The sequence below is a fragment of the Anomaloglossus baeobatrachus genome, chromosome 2 (genome assembly GCF_048569485.1).
Source record: "Anomaloglossus baeobatrachus isolate aAnoBae1 chromosome 2, aAnoBae1.hap1, whole genome shotgun sequence".
NCBI classification, from domain to species: Eukaryota; Metazoa; Chordata; class Amphibia; order Anura; family Aromobatidae; genus Anomaloglossus; species Anomaloglossus baeobatrachus.
This window is the reverse complement of record NC_134354.1, coordinates 429,162,487-429,183,496: the sequence shown is the minus strand read 5'-3', so window position 1 is coordinate 429,183,496 and position 21,010 is coordinate 429,162,487. Positions and strand designations below refer to the sequence as shown.

The 21,010-nt window shown below is 49.7% G+C and overlaps 1 protein-coding gene across 1 annotated transcript in view; it reads right to left on the bottom strand.

The window, feature by feature from the left end:
• The window catches only part of INTS2 (integrator complex subunit 2), a 213,802-nt gene that overhangs the window by 54,849 nt on the left and 137,943 nt on the right, over nt 1-21,010 (bottom strand). Inside the window, exons 16-17 of the mRNA XM_075336236.1 lie at nt 3,021-3,185; nt 1,967-2,168 (exon numbers count right to left, since the gene is read on the bottom strand). Coding sequence (XP_075192351.1) covers nt 1,967-2,168; nt 3,021-3,185 — 367 coding nt within the window. The remainder of the gene's footprint in view (nt 1-1,966; nt 2,169-3,020; nt 3,186-21,010) is intronic.

Below are 21,010 nucleotides of genomic sequence, written 5' to 3'. Positions count from 1 at the left end.
CAATTTCCTGTCAGGGAGCCAGTGTGCAGATTCTGACGCCTGCTGTGCCCGGTCACAGAACGTGTATCAACTCAGACCCTGCCAGAGGGAGTGAGGAAGTTTTCATCTGCTCTGTGCTCTGGAAAAATCGGAATGATCTCACCTCAGTTCCTGTGGAGAAAGCAGTCTGCTGCCTGGTCACACTTGGTGCAGAACATGTATCAACTCAGAACCTGCAAGAGGGGTTGAGGAAGTTTTCATCTGCTCTTTGCTCTGGAAAATCAGTGCCATGAGACCTGTCGTCCAGTGAGTAACAGCCCAGGATCCAGCGTCGCAGGAGGGGGTACGGGGAGGCGATACTCCGCGTTCCTGCCTGTTGATGGTTTTGGGAAATCGGTCCCCGAAGGAACCGTCGCCCTCTAAAAACAAAAAATTCTTGCTGCAGTAGTCTGCAGAGATGTGCCTCCTATAGACACTAAGCTAAAACTGAAGTAGCCTGGCTGGGCCAGGGGGTGTATACTGCAGGGGAGGAGCTAACATCTTTGCATCTACTTAGTGTCCTCCTATGGATAAGCAGCATAACACCCATGGTCCTGTGTCCCCCAATGAGGCGTCAGAGAAAGACACTTTACCTGGTTCAAAATACCAATATACTGCCACCTTATACAAGGCTTATCCGTGTGCATCTGATATTAAAGAGCCACCCCAGTCATGGAGAATTTAGGTAGGCGATTGGCAGCTCATTAGTACTTTGTACTTGTGCTACCTCTGCCATTTATCAAGGGGCTCTGCTGCATCCAGCACTGTCTTAGTATTGGCAAGTATGGCTGCTTTTTATTATGAGATGTTTGTATTCTATTTGTTTTTCAGTGAATTGTTTTTATTTTTAGTGTTGAAACAGACAAGACAACGTGGACCCTTGACACAGATTTCAAACTTTTCCAAAATATAAACTATTACGTATTTCCATCTTTGTAGGAAGCAGCAAGGCCCTGTAGTTGATTGTGGGGAACTGGGGTGTCTGTCCTTGTTGGGTGCACTGCTAGAGTGCTTGGTAGCTCACTTGATCTAATAGTATGGGCTTGACCATTAAGCTGTAAGCAGTGTGACTGGTATTTTATAAGTCTGAAATACTAAACAGCCACTCCTCTCATGGATGATAGGAGTGTGAGTAATTGGTCATCAGTATATTGCACATGTGCGGTCTCCACTTTTTATATTGGGGGACCTGCTCTATCCTGCAATATATTACCGTTACTTTCACACTTCAGTCTTTTTCCATTAGTCACAATCCATTGCCTTGAGAAAATATGGTATCCTTCAAAATATTTTGCAGGATTCAGTTTTCTTCCCCATAGACTTGTATTAATGATGGATTGCAACTGATGGCCTTGCGTTGCATCCACTGCGCGACGGATCAGTCGTGGAATGACTGACCATCTTGGAGCGGAAGGAACTGACACTAAACGTTTTTTGGCGCGTCAAAAAAAAAAATGCACTGCGCAGGATTCCGTCTAAATCCGTCAAGAGGTATAATGGTTGTCTATGGTGCAGGATTCTGCCGTAATCTGTCTCAAGACGGAATCCAGTGCTGGATTCCGTCATGCTCTACTGAGCATGCCCAGCATGTCTGGCACTCCCATTGGGCTGTCCCAAAAACAAACGGATCAGACGGCTGCACAACGGATGTAACTGACGCGACGGATCATTTTTTTTTCCCCACAGGATTCCAGTGAACGGAATCCTGTGAAATAACACATCCATTACGTCCCTTGACAGCTAAAAAAACGACGGACCTGGCGGATTTGAAATGACTGAAGTGTGATAGCAGTCGTAGTAAGGCCAAATTTTTCCCATGACATTTTTTGGGATTTAATGTCTTTTTCAGTGATTGTTTATAAATCAGTCTGAATTATACACTATACTTCTGTAACCTAAAGTTAGTAATCTACGACCAGAATAACCAAAATGGATGCATGACATTTACCTTCTTGGCATTACAGTGTTCAAGGTCATCCAAAGCTTGTTGACTGTCTGTAGGATCCTGCGGGGAACACCAACATTTAAGAGTTGGCTCATGTTAGCAGTAATAACTTCTGCATATGGAATAAGGTCACTGGCACTGAGCAGGGTCAAGTGCTCGAGAATTTGCATCACTTGTGTATGGTTGCTTTGAAGCTGCAAAAACGCTGCACAAAATAAAAAAACATTAGTATTCACCACAAAAGTACAAGTCTCAAACTATTTGATGATACAGCACAGCAGTTGAGAGAGATTCATAATATACTAATTATGTATTACTTTTTAATTTCTTAAATGGAACAAGGTTGATCATAGGCAAAGAACCCTCCAGGAGACAACAAAAGTATTCAAATAAAAGAAAAAAAAAATAGATATGACAATCTGAAGCAGCAATGTAGTAGAAAAGGAGAGAGACATGGACTTCAATCAAGTCCACATATCAGTATAAAAAAAAAAAACCAGTAGCAATCCAGAGTCTTATTCAAGCAGAAACGTTGTGCCTTTTATTAAGAAATTTTATTACAGCAACATTTAAATGGGTTGTCCCAATAAACAAAGTACATTTTAATCAATAGATCTTGGAATAATAATCAGTTTCCCAAGTGGATGTGTTAAAAATGTTCCTATGACCGTGCCCACATTGTCAACTGTGTAATGGTTGTGCCAGGAACATGGTCTGATCATACCACAGCTCTTGGGCCGTGAAGGAAGCAAAAGACAGTATAAAGACAAGACCGTGTGGGATCATAGCTTATTCTTTCTGTGAGGTAAAGCTATTTCCCTGCCTGTTTTTAGACATGTTTTACGAGCAGCTGTGATCTTCTGCTTTAATGTATTTGGTCAGACACGGCCATTACACAGCACATAGCAGGGACATATATATAAAGTTTCTCCTGGAATTTTGCACTGTTCCACTATCATTGCTAAAAAAAACAAAATATATATTTATTTTATTTTTTAAAGTAGAGTGTTAGAAAATCACACTTTTACCACTCTTGAAACTCATTGGGAAAGCTCACCATCTTGCAGTTGCTTTGGGGAATGATTTTTGGTAGAAATTGTCATCAGCATCCTCCTTAAGAGAACATCTGTTCCAGTAATTTCCTCCTCACATATCCAGTCATCGACAATGCACAGATGTGGGTAGTTGGTGGCAAGCAGGCGCAAAAGGGCGGAGTGTAAACCTTAAAAAAAAATAAATAAATAAATAAAATAAAATAAAATAAAAAACAAAAATACTACAGAATTCATCCTTTCTTTGACTGATACCTGCAAAAATTCCTATTGGGACCAGCTTTCACAGGTAAGGTCTAAAGTTGGTACATTGTAACAACCTGTAACACATGGCTGTGCTCATATTACTGCCACAGACAAGTGCACACTTAAGCATGTGTTTGTCGCTAATACAGTCAGGGCCAGAAATATTTGGACAGTGACACAAGTTTTGTTATTTTAGCTGTTTACAAAAACATGTTCAGAAATACAATTATATATATAATATGGGCTGAAAGTGCACACTCCCAGCTGCAATATGAGAGTTTTCACATCCAAATCGGAGAAAGGGTTTAGGAATCATGGCTCTGTAATGCATAGCCTCCTCTTTTTCAAGGGACCAAAAGTAATTGGACAAGGGACTCTAAGGGCTGCAATTAACTCTGAAGGCGTCTCCCTCGTTAACCTGTAATCAATGAAGTAGTTAAAAGGTCTGGGGTTGATTACAGGTGTGTGGTTTTGCATTTGGAAGCTGTTGCTGTGACCAGACAACATGCGGTCTAAGGAACTATCAATTGAGGTGAAGCAGAACATCCTGAGGCTGAAAAAAAAGAAAAAATCCATCAGAGAGATAGCAGACATGCTTGGAGTAGCAAAATCAACAGTCGGGTACATTCTGAGAAAAAAGGAATTGACTGGTGAGCTTGGGAACTCAAAAAGGCCTGGGCGTCCACGGATGACAACAGTGGTGGATGATCGCCGCATACTTTCTTTGGTGAAGAAGAACCCGTTCACAACATCAACTGAAGTCCAGAACACTCTCAGTGAAGTAGGTGTATCTGTCTCTAAGTCAACAGTAAAGAGAAAAGAGAATTTTGTTACTTACCGTAAATTCTTTTTCTTATAGTTCCGTATTGGGAGACCCAGACCATGGGGTGTTTAGCTTCTGCCTCCGGAGGACACACAAAGTACTACACTTAAAAGTGTAGCTCCTCCCTCTGAGCTTATACACCCCCTGGTAGCCAGTCCTAGCCAGTTTAGTGCAAAAGCTGAAGGAGAATAGCCACCCACAAGTAGAACCGAGTAAGAACCGGAACAACCGGAGACTCTGTCCACGACAACAGCCGGTGATAACACACGGAACAAGAAAATTGCCAACAGGCAACAGGGAGGGAGCTGGGTCTCCCAATACGGAACTATAAGAAAAAGAATTTACGGCAAGTAACAAAATTCTCTTTTTCTTTACCGTTCCTTTGGGAGACCCAGACCATGGGACGTTCCAAAGCTGTCCCTGGGTGGGAATAAACAGAAAAAACTAAGAAGTAGGCGGAGCCTAACTTCACAAGTGGGCAACAGCCGCCTGAAGGATGCGTCTGCCCAAGCTCGCATCTGCCGAAGCATGAGCATGCACTTGGTAGTGCTTCAAAAAGGTATGCAGGCTAGTCCAAGTGGCAGCCTGACAGACTTGTTGAGCCGTAGCCTGGTGCCTAAAAGCCCAAGAGGCACCGACAGCTCTGGTCGAGTGTGCTTTGATCCCCGGCGGGGGAGGCACCCGAGTACTCTGGTAGGCGTCCGAAATGGTCGATCTAATCGAACGGGTCAAGGTCGGCTTAGAAGCAGAGAGACCCTTGCGCAGCCCTGTGGTTAGCACAAAAAGAGAGGTGCATCGCCTAAGCGCAGTGGTGCGAGACACATAGATCCGGAGAGCACGCATCAGAACTAGAGTATGCAGCGCTTTCTCAAAGCGATGAACAGGGGCCGGACAGAAGGAAGGCAAGGAAATATCCTGGTTAAGGTGGAAGAGAGACCACCTTAGGAAGAAAGTCCGGGGTCGGACGGAGAACTACCTTGTCTTGGTGAAAAACCAAAAAAGGTGACTCCGAGGAGAGCGCAGCCAAATCAGAGACTCTCCTGAGAGAAGTTATGGCAACTAGAAAGGCCACCTTTTGAGAAAGACGATACAAAGAAACCTCCCTAAGGTGCTCAAAAGGGGGTTTCTGCAATACCGTGAGGACCAAGTTAAGGTCCCAGGGATCCAAGGGCCGCCGATAAGGCGGAATGATGTAAGACGCACCTTGCATGAATGTGCGGACCTGAGCCAGCCGGGCGAGACACCGCTGGAACAGCACTGATAGAGCCGAGACTCGTTCCTTGAGAGAGTTGAGGGACAGTCCTAGCTGCAGACCGGACTGTAAAAAAGACAGAAGGGTCGGCAACGAGAATGGCCAAGGAGAATGGCCGGAAGAGCGACACCAGGACAGGAACATTTTCCAAGTCCTGTGATAGATCTTGACGGAGGAAGACTTACGGGCCCGAGTCATAGTGGAGATAACTTCAGGAGGAATACCAGAAGCCGTCAAAATCCAGGACTCAAGAGCCACGCCGTCAATTTGAGTGCCGCAGAATTCGGGCGGAAAAACGGACCTTGCGAGAGCAGGTCTGGACGGTCCGAAAGATGCCACGGCATCTCCACGGACAGTTGGAGCAGGTCCGGATACCAAGCTCGCCTGGGCCAGTCCCGTGCAATGAGGATGACTCGACGGCCCTCCATTCTGATCTTGCGCAGGACTCTGGGCAAGAGAGCTAGAGGGGGAAACCCGTAGGACAGACGAAACTGGGACCAGTCTTGAACCAGAGCGTCCGCGGCGAAGTGCTGAGGATCGTGGGGTGAGCCACGTAAACCGGAACCTTGTTGTTGTGACGGGATGCCATTAGGTCCACTTCCGGAGTGCCCCACTTGCGGCAGATTGACTGAAACACTGCCGGGTGCAGGGACCACTCGCCACCGTCCACGGATTGACGGCTGAGATAACCTGCCTCCCAGTTTTCTACGCCAGGAAGGTGGACTGCGGATATGGTGGACTTGGAGTCCTCCACCCATTGAAGAATGCGTTGGACCTCCAACATTGCCAGACGGCTGCGTGTCCCGCCTTGGTGATTGATGTAGGCAACCGCTGTCGCGTTGTCTGACTGGACTCGAATGTGCCTGCCCGCCAACAGGTGGTGAAAGGCTAGGAGAGCTAGAAGCACAGCTCTGGTTTCCAGCACATTGATTGAAAGGGCTGACTCGGACGGAGTCCAAGTGCCCTGTGCTCTGTGGTGGAGATGTACCGCTCCCCAGCCGGATAGGCTGGCATCGGTGGTGAGAATCACCCAGGACGGAGTCAGGAAGGAGCGCCCTTGGGACAGGGAGAGGGGTCGAAGCCACCACTGAAGAGAGGTCCTGGTCCGTGGCGACAGAGCCACTAACCTCTGTAAGGAGGAAGGCCGCTTGTCCCAACAGCGGAGAATGTCCAGCTGCAGAGGACGCAGATGGAACTGGGCAAAGGGAACCGCCTCCATGGAGGCCACCATTTGACCCAGCACCTGCATCAGACGCCTGAGGGTATAACGGCGGGGCCTCAGGAGAGAGCGCACTGCCAACCGGAGTGACAGCTGTTTGTCTAAGGGCAACTTCACAAGTGCCGGCAAAGTCTCGAACTGCATCCCTAGGTACGGGAGACTCTGGGTCGGAGTCAGAGTGGATTTGGGAAGATTGACAATCCACCCGAATTGGGCTAGGGTGGCGAGAGTGAGCGAAACACTCCGCTGACAGTCTGCGCTGGATGTACCCTTGATCAGAAGGTCGTCCAGATAAGGAAGCACTGCTAACCCCTGGAGGTGCCGGACCGCAATCACTGCTGCCATGACCTTGGTGAATACCCGAGGGGCCGTGGCTAACCCGAAGGGGAGAGCCACGAATTGGAAATGATCCTCTCCTATCGCAAAACGTAACCAACGCTGATGTGACACTGCGATTGGCACATGTAGATAGGCATCTCTGATGTCGATGGACGCCAGGAACTCCCCTTGGGTCATAGAGGCAATGACTGATCGCAGAGACTCCATGCGAAAATGACGCACCCGGACATGCTTGTTGAGAAGCTTGAGATCCAGGATGGGCCGGAAGGTACCGTCCTTTTTTGGAACTAGGAAGAGATTTGAGTAAAAACCTCTGAACCGTTCCTGAGCGGGAACTGGGACAATGACTCAGTTTGCCTGCAAGGACGCCACGGCCTGCGAGAAGGCGGCGGCCTTGGAGCAGGGGGGAGTTGAGAGAAAAAATCTGTTTGGAGGGCTGGAAGAGAATTCTATCCTGTAGCCGTGAGATATGATGTCTCTCACCCACTGATCGGAGACTTGCTTTAACCAAGCGTCGCCAAAGTGGGAGAGCCTGCCACCGACTAAGGACGTGGCTGGAGCGGGCCGAGAGTCATGAGGAAGCTGCCTTAGTGGCAGAACCTCCTGCGGTCTTCTGCGGACGCGCTTTTGGGAGCCTGTTGGATTTCTGATCCTTGGCTGAGTTAGCGGACGAGGCCTGGTCTTGGTTTGTGGCATGGAAGTCCTCTTCCCGCCAGTAGCTTCTTTAATGAGTTCATCCAGCTGTTCACCAAACAGCCGTGAACCAGCAAAAGGGAGCCCAGCAAGAAACTTCTTGGAAGAAGCATCTGCCTTCCACTCTCGAAGCCACAAAATCCTGCGGATAACAAGAGAATTAGCTGAAGCCACCGCAGTGCGGTGAGCAGCCTCTAGCATGGCAGACATGGCATAGGATGAAAAAACTGAAGCCTGAGCAGTTAAGGTAACCATCTCAGGCATAGGTTCCTTGGTGAGGGAATGCATCTCCTCTAGAGAAGCAGAGATGGCTTTGAGAGCCCACACTGCTGCAGTCGGGGAAAACGCGGCCCCCGCAGCTTCATACACAGATTTGGCCAGAAGGTCAATCTGACGGTCAGTGGAATCCTTAAGTGAGGTGCCGTCAGCCACCGACACAACGGTCCGGGCTGAGAGCCTAGACACCGGAGGGTCTACCTTTGGGAGTGAGACCACTCCTTGACCACCTCAGGTGGAAATGGAAACCGGTCATCAGAACCACGCTTTGGAAAGCGTTTGTCAGGGCAGGCCCTGGGTTTGGTCACAGCGGTCTGAAAACTGGAGTGGTTAAAGAACACACTCTTCACTCTCTTAGGCGAGGTAAACTGATGTTTTTCTGCCAAAGAGAGTTGCTCCTCTGATACTGGCGGATTGAGATCCAGCACAGAATTAATAAAAGCAATCAAATCACTAAGATCTGAGTCACTCTCAGAGAAATTGATGGGATACATAGCCTCCGAGCCTCCAGCGAGGGCATCCTCCTCATCTTGAGAGTCAGCTCTTGAGACAGAGCCGTGGGATGGGGAGGGGAAGGAAACCCTGCGCCTTCTCTTAGAAGGACGGGGTCTGGGATCAGATGATGAATCCTCCGTGAGCTCCGATGGACGGAGGTCAGAGGATAGGAGTCCTCTGTCAAGAGTATTAGAGGCACCCTGTGAGGGGGGCTGATGCATATTCAAAGTCCTGGACAAAAGCCCCATGGACTCAGCAAACGACTGGGATATGGACCTAGAAAAGGACTCTACCCAGGCCGGGGGTTCAATCACAGGTGCAGCAGCAGCCTGAGAGACCACTGGGGGTGAGACTCCAGGCTGTGGCACCGCCAAGTTAGAGCAGACATCACAATGTGGATAGGTGCTCGGCTCAGGCAGCAGGAGCTTACATGCAGTGCATGCAGAATAAAGCTTTGGAGCCTTGCTCTTTGTGTGAGACATGCTGCTGGAGTGGGAGCTTAGCAGAGAATGAACCCCAGGGAGAATATACAGAGGTCCACAACCGGAGACCGGCTGTGGCTTACCAGACCGCTGAGCGCGGTGTTGTGTGCCCTCCAGATCCCGAAGCCCGGTCCCCCAGTCGCAGCACCTCAGCAGAGATGCAGAATGCAGGATGTCCCAGAGCAGAGTGAACTCTGCCTGAGAAGAGGGCGTTCCTATAAAAGAGCGGGAACTGGAGGGCTATAGAGACCTGCAGGGAAGGAGGGACGCCACAGCAGTGGGGAGTGTCCCTCCCCTGTGTAGAACGGCCGCCGGGAGGAGCCGAACCTGTCCCTCTGCATGAGTGACATGCGAGGGCAGGAAAATGAAACTAGGCCTCCGGCGAAGCCGGGGCCTAAATTTAAGTGGCGAGGCCGACAAGCAGGCACCATCGGCGCGGTTCTCAAGCAAAAGCTAGAGAACCCGCCGGAAAAGTTAAAACAATCACATACAGCATATACTCTCCCCTTACAATAAAGAACCGGGACCCCCAACATAAACGTCTCAGGTACTTAGCTGCTGAGACGCAGGGCCATGTCCCTGGGGATGAGTGCTCCGGTCCAACAGAATCCTCAAGGGGCTGTGGATGGAGACCGGACTCCTGCCAGGCATGGAGACCGTGCTGGCTCCCACTTCAAGCCAGAGCCCAGAAGGGATGGTGAAGGAGCGCGGCATGTAAGGCTGCAGCCTTGTAAATCAACCTTAACAACACCGCCGACACAGTGGGGTGAGAAGGGACATGCCGGGAGTCCAGACATGGACCCGCTTTTCTTCAAACTCTTTCCAAAAGTCAAACAAATCAGATGAGAATGCATGTGTGGATGTATGACCTCCTGAACACAAAGCAATAAACTGGCTAGGACTGGCTACCAGGGGGTGTATAAGCTCAGAGGGAGGAGCTACACTTTTAAGTGTAGTACTTTGTGTGTCCTCCGGAGGCACAAGCTGAACACCCCATGGTCTGGGTCTCCCAAAGGAACGATAAAGAAAGACTCCATGAAAGTAAATACAAAGGGTTCACATCTAGATGCAAACCATTCATCAATTCCAAAAGAAGGGAATTTTGTTTACTTACCGTAAATTCCTTTTCTTCTAGCTCTAATTGGGAGACCCAGACAATTGGGTGTATAGGCTATGCCTCCGGAGGCCGCACAAAGTACTACACTTAAAAGTGTTAGGCCCCTCCCCTTCTGCCAATACACCCCCCGTGCTCCCACGGGCTGCTCAGTTTTGGTGCAAAAGCAAGAAGGAGGAAAAAATAATTATAAACTGGTTTAAAGTAACTTCAATCCGAAGGAAACTCGGAGAACTGAAACCATTCAACATGAACAACATGTGTACACAAAAAAACAGGGGCGGGTGCTGGGTCTCCCAATTAGAGCTAGAAGAAAAGGAATTTACGGTAAGTAAACAAAATTCCCTTCTTCTTTTTCGCTCTATTGGGAGACCCAGACAATTGGGACGTCCAAAAGCAGTCCCTGGGTGGGTAAAATAATACCTCGTAAGAGAGCCGTAAAACGGCCCTTTCCTACAGGTGGGCAACCGCCGCCTGAAGGACTCGTCTACCTAGGCTGGCATCCGCCGCAGCATAGGTATGCATCTGATAGTGTTTCGTGAAAGTGTGCAGGCTCGACCAGGTAGCCGCCTGACACACCTGCTGAGCCGTAGCCTGGTGCCTCAAAGCCCAGGACGCGCCCACGGCTCTGGTAGAATGGGCCTTCAGCCCTGAGGGAACCGGAAGCCCAGCCGAACGGTAAGCTTCGATAATTGGCTCCTTGATCCACCGAGCCAGGGTTGATTTGGAAGCCTGTGACCCTTTACGCTGGCCAGCGACAAGGACAAAGAGTGCATCCGAGCGGCGCAGGGGCGCCGTACGAGAAATGTAGTATCTGAGTGCTCTCACCAGATCTAACAAGTGCAAATCCTTTTCACATTGGTGAACTGGATGAGGATAAAAAGAAGGTAAGGAGATATCCTGATTGAGATGAAAGGGGGATACAACCTTAGGGAGAAATTCCGGAACCGGACGTAGAACCACCTTGTCCTGGTGAAACACCAGAAAAGGGGCTTTGCATGACAACGCTGCTAGCTCAGACACTCTCCGAAGAGAGGTGACTGCTACTAGGAAGACCACCTTCTGCGAAAGGCGTGAGAGAGAGATATCTCTCATTGGCTCGAATGGTGGTTTCTGAAGAACCATCAGCACCCTGTTCAGATCCCAGGGTTCTAACGGCCGCTTGTAAGGTGGAACGATGTGACAAACTCCCTGCAGGAACGTGCGTACCTGTGGAAGTCTAGCTAGGCGCTTCTGGAAAAACACCGAGAGCGCAGAAACTTGTCCCTTAAGGGAGCCAAGCGACAAACCCTTTTCCAGTCCAGATTGAAGGAAGGACAGAAAAGTAGGTAATGCAAATGGCCAGGGAGAAAAACCCTGAGCAGAGCACCATGACAGAAAAATTTTCCACGTCCTGTGATAGATCTTGGCGGACGTTGGTTTCCTAGCCTGTCTCATAGTGGCAATGACATCCTGAGATAATCCTGAAGACGCTAGGATCCAGGACTCAATGGCCACGCAGTCAGGTTGAGGGCCGCAGAATTCAGATGGAAAAACGGCCCTTGAGACAGCAAGTCTGTTCGGTCTGGTAGTGCCCACGGTTGGCCGACCGTGAGATGCCACAGATCCGGGTACCACGACCTCCTCGGCCAGTCTGGAGCGACGAGGATGGCGCGGCGGCAGTCGGCCTTGATCTTGCGTAACACTCTGGGCAACAGTGCCAGCGGAGGAAACACATACGGGAGCTGAAACTGCGACCAATCCTGAACTAAGGCGTCTGCCGCCAGAGCTCTGGGGTCTTGAGACCGTGCCATGAACATTGGTACCTTGTTGTTGTGCCGGGACGCCATGAGGTCGACGTCCGGCACCCCCCAGCGGCAACAGATCTCCTGAAACACGTCCGGGTGAAGGGACCATTCCCCTGCGTCCATGCCCTGGCGACTGAGATAATCTGCTTCCCAGTTTTCCACGCCTGGGATGTGAACTGCGGATATGGTGGAGGACGTGGCTTCCACCCACATCAAGATCCGCCGGACTTCCTGGAAGGCTTGACGACTGCGTGTGCCGCCTTGGTGATTGATGTATGCCACCGCTGTGGAATTGTCCGACTGAATTCGGATCTGCTTGCCTGCCAGCCACTGCTGGAACGCTTTCAGGGCAAGATACACTGCCCGAATTTCCAGAACATTGATCTGAAGCGAGGACTCTTGCCGGGTCCACGTACCCTGAGTCCTGTGGTGGAGAAAAACCGCTCCCCATCCTGACAGACTCGCGTCTGTCGTAACTACTTCCCAAGATGGGGAAAGGAATGATTTCCCCTTCGATAATGAAGTGGGAAGAAGCCACCACCGAAGGGAGGCTTTGGTCGCCTGAGAGAGGGAGACGTTCCTGTCGAGGGACGTCGGCTTCCTGTCCCATTTGCGTAGGATGTCCCATTGAAGGGGACGCAGGTGAAACTGCGCGAAAGGAACTGCTTCCATTGCTGCCACCATCTTCCCCAAGAAGTGCATGAGGCGCCTCAAGGGGTGTGACTGGCCTTGAAGGAGAGACTGTACCCCTTGCTGTAGTGACTGCTGTTTGATCAGCGGAAGCTTCACTATCGCTGAGAGGGTATGAAACTCCATGCCAAGGTACGTCAGCGATTGGGCCGGTGTCAGATTTGACTTTGGAAAATTGATGATCCACCCGAAACTCTGGAGAGTCTCCAGGGTAGCGTCGAGGCTGTGTTGGCATGCCTCTTGAGAGGGTGCCTTGATCAACAGATCGTCCAAGTACGGGATCACAGAATGACCCTGAGAATGGAGGACCGCTACTACAGTAGCCATAACCTTGGTGAAAACCCGTGGGGCTGTTGCCAGGCCGAATGGTAGTGCCACGAACTGGAGGTGTTCGTTTTCCATGGCGAAGCGCAAGAAGCATTGGTGCTCTGGGGCAATCGGAACGTGGAGATAAGCATCTTTGATATCGATCGATGCAAGGAAATCTCCCTGGGACATTGAGGCGATGACGGAACGGAGGGATTCCATCCGGAACCGCCTGGTCTTTACGTGTTTGTTGAGAAGTTTCAGGTCCAGGACAGGACGGAAGGACCCGTCCTTCTTTGGGACCACAAACAAGTTGGAGTAAAAACCGTGGCCCTGTTGCTGAAGAGGAACAGGGACCACCACTCCTTCTGCCTTCAGGGTGCCCAGCGCCTGCCGAAGAGCCTCGGCTCGCTCGGGAGGCGGAGAGGACCGGAAGAATCGAGTCGGGGGACGAGAGATGAACTCTATCTTGTAACCGTGAGAGAGAATGTCTCTCACCCAGCGGTCTTTTATTTGTGGCAGCCAGGTGTCGCAAAAGCGGGAGAGCCTGCCACCGACCGAGGATGCTACTAGAGGAGGTAGAAAGTCATGAGGCAGCCGCTTTGTTAGCGGTGCTCCCAATGGCCTTTTTGGACGTGACTTAGACCGCCATGCATCAGAGTTCCTTTGTTCTTTCTGAGGCCTTTTGGACGAGGAGAATTGGGACCGGCCCGCGCCCCGAAAGGACCGAAACCTCGACTGCCCTCTCCTCTGTTGGGAGAGGTTCTGCTTGGGCTGGGGTAAGGATGTATCCTTTCCCTTGGATTGTTTGATGATTTCATCCAGGCGCTCGCCAAAGAGCCTGTCGCCAGAAATTGGCAAACCGGTTAAACGCTTTTTGGAAGCGGAATCTGCCTTCCACTCCCGTAGCCACAAGGCCCTGCGGACTACTACCGAATTGGCGGTCGCAACTGCCGTACGGCTCACAGAGTCCAGGACGGCATTCATAGCGTAAGACGCAATTGCCGAGGTCTGGGAGGTAATGGAAGCCACTTGTGGCGCAGCCGCTTCAATTTTCGCTTGACCTGCTGATATAGCTTGTAGCGCCCATACGGCTGCGAATGCTGGGGCAAAAGAAGCTCCGATAGCTTCATAGATGGATTTCATCCAGAGCTCCATCTGCCTGTCAGTGGCATCTTTAAGCGAGGCCCCATCTTCCACTGCAAGTATGGATCTAGCCGCCAGTCTGGAGATTGGAGGATCCACTTTGGGACATTGAATCCAACCTTTAACCACTTCCGGGGGAAAAGGATAACGTGTATCCTTAAGGCGCTTAGAGAAACGCTTATCCGGACAAGCATGGTGATTCTGGATTGCCTCTCTGAAATCAGAGTGGTCTAGAAACATACTCTGTGTACGCTTGGGGAACCTGAAGCGAAATTTCTCCTGCTGAGAATCTGACTCCTCCGCCGGAGGGGCTGAGGGAAGAATATCCAGCAGCTGATGAATGGATGCAATAAGATCATTCACTATGGCGTCCCCGTCTGGAGAATTAAGATTGAGAGCGCTCCCAGGATCAGAATCCTGATCAGCTGTCTCCGCATCATCAACCAGAGAATCCCCCCGCTGAGACCCTAAACAATATGATGTCGAGGGAAATTCTAAGCGGGCCCGCTTAGACGATCTGGGGCTAGGTTCTAAGTCCGAACCCTCCGTCTGGGAGGTATGAGATACCCCGTGAGGACATTGTTGGTCCAACTGAGGGGGGGCAGGGAACAATGATTCAACAGAGTCCCTTTGCTGAGATACCGGTCTGGACTGCAAGGCTTCTAGTATCTTAGCCATAGTCTCACAGAGTTGATCCTTAAAGGCTGCAAACTCAGTCCCCGTCACCTGGACATTGTCAATAGGTGGCTCCCCCTGGGCCCCTCTTAGCAGAGGATCCGGCTGAGGAAGTGTCACAGGGGTCGAACACTGTACACAATGAGGGTCAGTGGAACCTGCCGGTAGCTGGGTCTTACATGCGGCGCAGGCAACATAATAAGCCTGTGTTTTGGCACCCCTGCCTTTTGTGGGCGCCATGCTATAGTTTTCCCTGAGTAACACAATAGGGTATATAGCCAGAAAGAACTGTGCTCATACAGTGTAAATTATATACAGTACACAAATAATGTACCAATACAATACAGCACCATGGGGCTAGCACTACATGTGCTGCTTACCAGCCGCCTAAGCGGTTGTGAGGCCACCAGAGACCGTGTCTGGGTCTCCCATGAATATGTCCCTCTCTGCAGCGTCGGTGGAGCTGACAGGAATGGCTGCGGCGTCCTGACGAGCTGAGGAAGCTGTGGGCGTGGCCTGGAAAGAGCGCGAAACGGGCGCTCACACTGTGCACGGTGAGGGGAGTGGAGCATGTAAATCATACTCCAGCCCTCATTGCTGCTCGCTCCGTGCAGCGTCCCGCCCTTCCCCTGCCTGTCAGGGCTGAGGGCGGGAGAGAAAAAAGGAAACTAGGCCGCAATGAAGCCGGGGACCGTAGTAATAAACGCGGCCGCCGTAAAAGCGCGGTCGCGTGAAAGTCCCCGGCGAACTACAAGTCCCAGCCGCGCCGCAGTGTCCCGTGGCAACGGCGGTCAGTGCAGTAGCCCTTACATATAAACACACTCAGCGACGCTGAGTGTGTAATGGCACATATAGACCCGGTCAGCGCCGCGGTCCCCGGTGCACTAGCACACCCAGCAAAGCTGAGGTGATGCCGTGCGCGGTCCCCATAGGGATACAGAGTACCTCCAAGATGCAGGGCCATGTCCCTGAACGGTATCGGCTCCTATCCATCAGGCTCCACAGGAGTTGTGGATGAAGCCCGGTCTCAGTGCCTGGAGACCGATAAGATCCCACTTCACCCAGAGCCCTAAGGGGGATGGGGAAGGAAAAACAGCATGTGGGCTCCAGCCTCCGTACCCGCAATGGATACCTCAACCTTAACAACACCGCCGACAAAAGTGGGGTGAGAAGGGAGCATGCTGGGGGCCCTATATGGGCCCACTTTTCTTCCATCCGACCTAGTCAGCAGCTGCTGCTGACTAATCTGTGGAGCTGTGCTTGCATGTCTGCCTCCTTCGCACAAAGCAAAAAACTGAGCAGCCCGTGGGAGCACGGGGGGTGTATTGGCAGAAGGGGAGGGGCCTAACACTTTTAAGTGTAGTACTTTGTGCGGCCTCCGGAGGCATAGCCTATACACCCAATTGTCTGGGTCTCCCAATAGAGCGAAAAAGAAAAAGACAGGCCAGAGTTAAATTTGCTGAAAAACACCTCATGAAGCCAGCTCAGTTCTGGAAAAGTATTCTATGGACAGATGAAACAAAGATTTACCTGTACCAGAATGATGGGAAGAAAAAAGTTTGGAGAAGAAAGGGAACGGCACATGATCCAAGGCACACCACATCCTCTGTAAAACATGGTGGAGGCAACGTGATGGCATGGGCATGCATGGCTTTCAATGGCACTGGGTCACTTGTGTTTATTGATGACATAACAGCAGACAAGAGTAGCCGGATGAATTCTGAAGTGTACAGGGATATACTTTCAGCCCAGATTCAGCCAAATGCCGCAAAGTTGATCGGACGGCGCTTCATAGTACAGATGGACAATGACCCCAAGCATACAACCAAAGCTACCCAGGAGTTCATGAGTGCAAAAAAGTGGAACATTCTGCAATGGCCAAGTCAATCACCAGATCTTAACCCAATTGAGCATGCATTTCACTTGCTCAAATCCAGACTTAAGACGGAAAGACCCACAAACAAGCAAGACCTGAAGGCTGCGGCTGTAAAGGTCTGGCAAAGCATTAAGGAGGAAACCCAGCGTTTGGTGATGTCCATGGGTTCCAGACTTAAGGCAGTGATTGCCTCCAAAGGATTCGCAACAAAATATTGAAAATAAAAATATTTTGTTTGGATTTGGTTTATTTGTCCAATTACTTTTGACCTCCTAAAATGTGGAGTGTTTGTAAAGAAATGTGTACAATTCCTACAATTTCTATCAGATATTTTTGTTCAAACCTTCAAATTAAACGTTACAATCTGCACTTGAATTCTGTTGTAGAGGTTTAATTTCAAATCCAATGTGGTGGCATGCAGAGCCCAACTCGCGAAAATTGTGTCACTGTCCAAATATTTCTGGACCTAACTGTATATGTTGTTGAAGACAAACATGTTCATTTATAACTTTTTCTAGGTGTTAATAACATTGACATACTGGGGTTGGACAAAATAATGGAAACACCTAACGTTTTGGCATCATAATCTTCGAACATGTTATAAACATGCAAACCATGACATCTGTTAATGTTTTGTAGTTGATTATTTGTGTTATGTGATATGTGTATGTAAATTAACAGTTTGTTTTGCAGAATTGTAAGAACATTGTCGAGAACCTGATACCAATGGCAGACCTCTCGGATTTTCAAAGAGGCCAAATTGTTGATGCTCGTATGGCAGGCGCTAGTGTAACAAAGTGCCTGAATGCTTGGCATGTCAAGAGGTACTGTCTCCAAAATAATGACTGCGTTTGAAAGAGAAGGAAAAAAGTCCGCAGCAAAGCACAGGTCCGGCCGAAAGTCGAAGTTGACAGAGAGACCGTCTGACTCTAAAGCGAATTGTGAGAGCATCGCAAGACCACGGCTCCGAAAATCACTGCTGAGCTCAATGAACACCTACAGAACCCAGTTTCCACGAAAACTGTTCGTCGGGAGCTGCACAAATCTGGATTCCACGGAAGAGCTGCAATTAGAAAATTGCTGATCTCAATGACAAATGTGTCCAAGAGTTTAGAGTGCTGTAGAAACCTTCAGAATTGGTCCCTCGAGCAGTGGAAACATGTGATATTCTCAGACGAATCATCGTTTACCCTATTTCCGACCTCTGGCCGAGTGTACATTTGGAGACAACCCGAAAGAAGCATTCCATCCAGACTGCCTTCTCCCAACCGTCAAACATGGCAGAAGTTCTTTGATAATCTGGGGTGCTATTTCGTGGAGATCCGCCAAGTCAATGATATCCCTTCATGGAAGAATTAACAGCCGAGATTATTTAGGCATTTTGGGCGACCAAGTGCATCCCATGGTTCAAGCACTGTTCCCGGAGGGGAACACCATCTTTCAGGATGATAATGCACCAATTCATACAGCTAGGATCGTTAAAGCATGGCACAAGGAACATTCTAATGAAGTTGAGCATCTCATCTGGCCCCCACAATCCCCAGACTTCAACATTATTGAGCATTTATGGTCGATTTTAGAGATTCAAGTTAGACGTCGATTTCCGCCACCATCGTCGCTCAAAGAACTCGAGGGTGTCTTAACTGCAGAATGGGCTAAGATTCCTTTAGAAACAATTCACACCTTGTATGAATCCATACCTCGGAGAACTGACACTGTAGTCGTCGCAAAAGGTGGACCTACATCATATTAAACTAACTTTTGTTGAGGTTTCCAGGTGTTTCCATTATTTTGTCCAACCCCTGTATATTTAGAAGGGAAACTGTCATGTTGAAAATGGTATATGATCTGCAGGCAAGATGTTATAGAGCAGGAGGAGCTGAGCAGATTGATATATTTTTTTGCTGGGAAAGTTTCAGTATCCGTAAGGCTGAGGCCACACAGGGATTAGTGCGAGTCCTCGCATGACACTCTGCTCCCGCTCGCAGCACAGCGGGAGCCGAGTGTCATGCAACTGGTCAGATTGTGCGATTAGACCACAGTTGCGGAGTGGAGGGCCGGTGTTGCGGAGGAGAGGAAGGGATTTATCTCCCCATCTCCTTCGTTACCGGCTGATGTGAGAATCGCACTGCTCTCGCGTTAAGGTCCAGTCACACTAAGCAACTTACCAGCAATGCCAACAACGATAGGGATCGCTGGTAAGTTGCTAGGAGGTTGCTGGTGAGATGTCACAATGCGACGCTCCAGCGATCCCACCAGCAACCTGACCTGGCAGGGATCGCTGGAGCGTCGCTACACGAGTTGCTGGTGAGCTCACCAGCAAACAGTGACCAGCCCCCAGCGCCGCGTGGAAGATGCTGCGCTTGGTAACTAAGGTAAATATCGGGTAACCAACCCGATATTTACCTTGGTTACCAGCGCACGGAGCTACACGTGCAGAGAGCAGGGAGCAGCGCACACTGAGCGCTGGCTCCCTGCTCTCCTAGTTACAGCACACATCGGGTTAATTACCTGATGTGTGCTGCAGCTAAATGTGCACAGAGCAGGGAGCCGCGCACACCGCTTAGCGCTGGCTCCCTGCTCTCCTAGTTACAGCACACATCGGGTTAATTAACCCGATGTGTGCTGCAGCTAAATGTGCACAGAGCAGGAGCCGGCACTGACAGTGAGAGCGGCGGAGGCTGGTAACAAAGGTAAATATCGGGTAACCAAGGACAGGGCTTCTTGGTTACCCGATGTTTACTGTGGTTACCAGCCTCCGCAGAAGCCGGCTCCTGCTGCCTGCACATTTAGTTGTTGCTGTCTCGCTGTCACACACAGCGATCTGTGCTTCACAGCGTGACAGCAACAACTAAAAAATGGCCCAGGACATTCAGCAACAACCAACGACCTCACAGCAGGGGCCAGGTTGTTGCTGGATGTCACACACAGCAACATCACTAGCAACATCGCTGCTACGTCACAAAAGTTGTTCGTTAGCAGCGATGTTGCTAGCGATGTTGCTTAGTGTGACGGGGCCATTACACCGGTGTAACGCTAGAGCAATTTCTCGCCAAATAGACTTGAATGGGTGCAAGTCCTGCGTACCTGCACCCTTCCCTCCCCATCAATGTTGTAACTGTGCTTATTATTGCGCATTAAAAATATTGCAAATGCTCCACTGTGAAGTGCCGCTTTTCTGCCTTGAAGATTATACTTATTCCATAATAAACTAAGTGTCGTAATATTCTTTAGAATTACAAATCCTCCCATCGTACGGATTTATGTGACCATTTTGATTTTCCAAAAAAGAAAACCGTTAAACAACATAATTTATAAAGTTAACACAAATTAAAAAGTAAGAAATTTGAGTACTCACCGTAAAATCTTTTTCTCTGAGCCTTCATTGGGGGACACAGGACCATGGGTGTATGCTGCTGTTGCCAGGAGGTTGACACTAGGCAAACTTAGAAAAAAAGTTAGCTCCTCCTCTGCAGTGTACACCCTGTGACTGACCAGGAAGTAAGCCAGTTTAGTGTATAAGTAGTAGGAAAAGCTGTAGCTGTAGATTATGCCACGTATGAGAGAAAAAGAAAAAAATCTAATTCAAAACAGGGTGGGTGCTGTGTCCCCAATGAAGGCTCAAAGAAAAAGATGTCACAGTGAGTACACAAAAATCTTCCTTTCTCTCTCGCCTTATTGGGGGGACACAGGACCATGGGACGTCCCAAAGCAGTCCCTGGGAGGGAAGAAAAACATTTAGAATTGGTAAGGTCAGACAAACTGACTGACCATAACTATAAAAAGGTAGTAACTGAAAAGCGGGGTCCCTTTGAGTCAGAGGTAAGGCACCGCCGCCTGCAAAACCTGTCTCCCAGAGCAGCATCCGCAGAAGCCTGCGTTAATGCTCTGTGAGGCCTAAAACACACTTCCGCAAAAAAAACGTCAGTATGACACGGTCTGTTTTTCGGGTCCGTGTTCCGTATTTTTGGGGCGTTTCTCCGGTACGTATGGCATCCGTGTGATGGCGTATGCGAGCCGTGTGTACGTATAAAATGTCCGTGTTTGTGTGTAAAATGCCCGTGTATGTTTACGTGGAATGTCCGTGTGGAATGTCCGTTTGTGTGTTGCACAATGTCGTTGATACATGTCGGCTGACAGCAGACAGAGTTGCGCGATGAGAATGAACTCGGGTGAACTTCACCCGACTTCATTGTCATGCCGCGGCTCTGTCTGTGTGCCGCGTACTGATTAGCGGTCACCTGTGAAGTATTCACCAGTGACCGCTAATCCCCCGAGTGACTGAAGTGCGCAGCCCTCTCTCATACTTACCGCTCCCCGATCACCAGCGCGGTGAAGAACAGCTGTGCAGAGAATACGCGACAACAATTACTTTGAATATGCCGGCCGCTCATTAATCAATCTCGTATTCCCTGCTTTCCCCACCCACAGACGCCTGTGATTGGTTGCAGTCAGACACGCCCCACCACGCTGAGTGACAGCTGTCTCACTGCACCCAATCACAGCAGCCGGTGGGCGTGTCTATACTGTACAGTAAAGTAAATAAATTTAAAAAAATGGCGTGCGGTCCCCCACA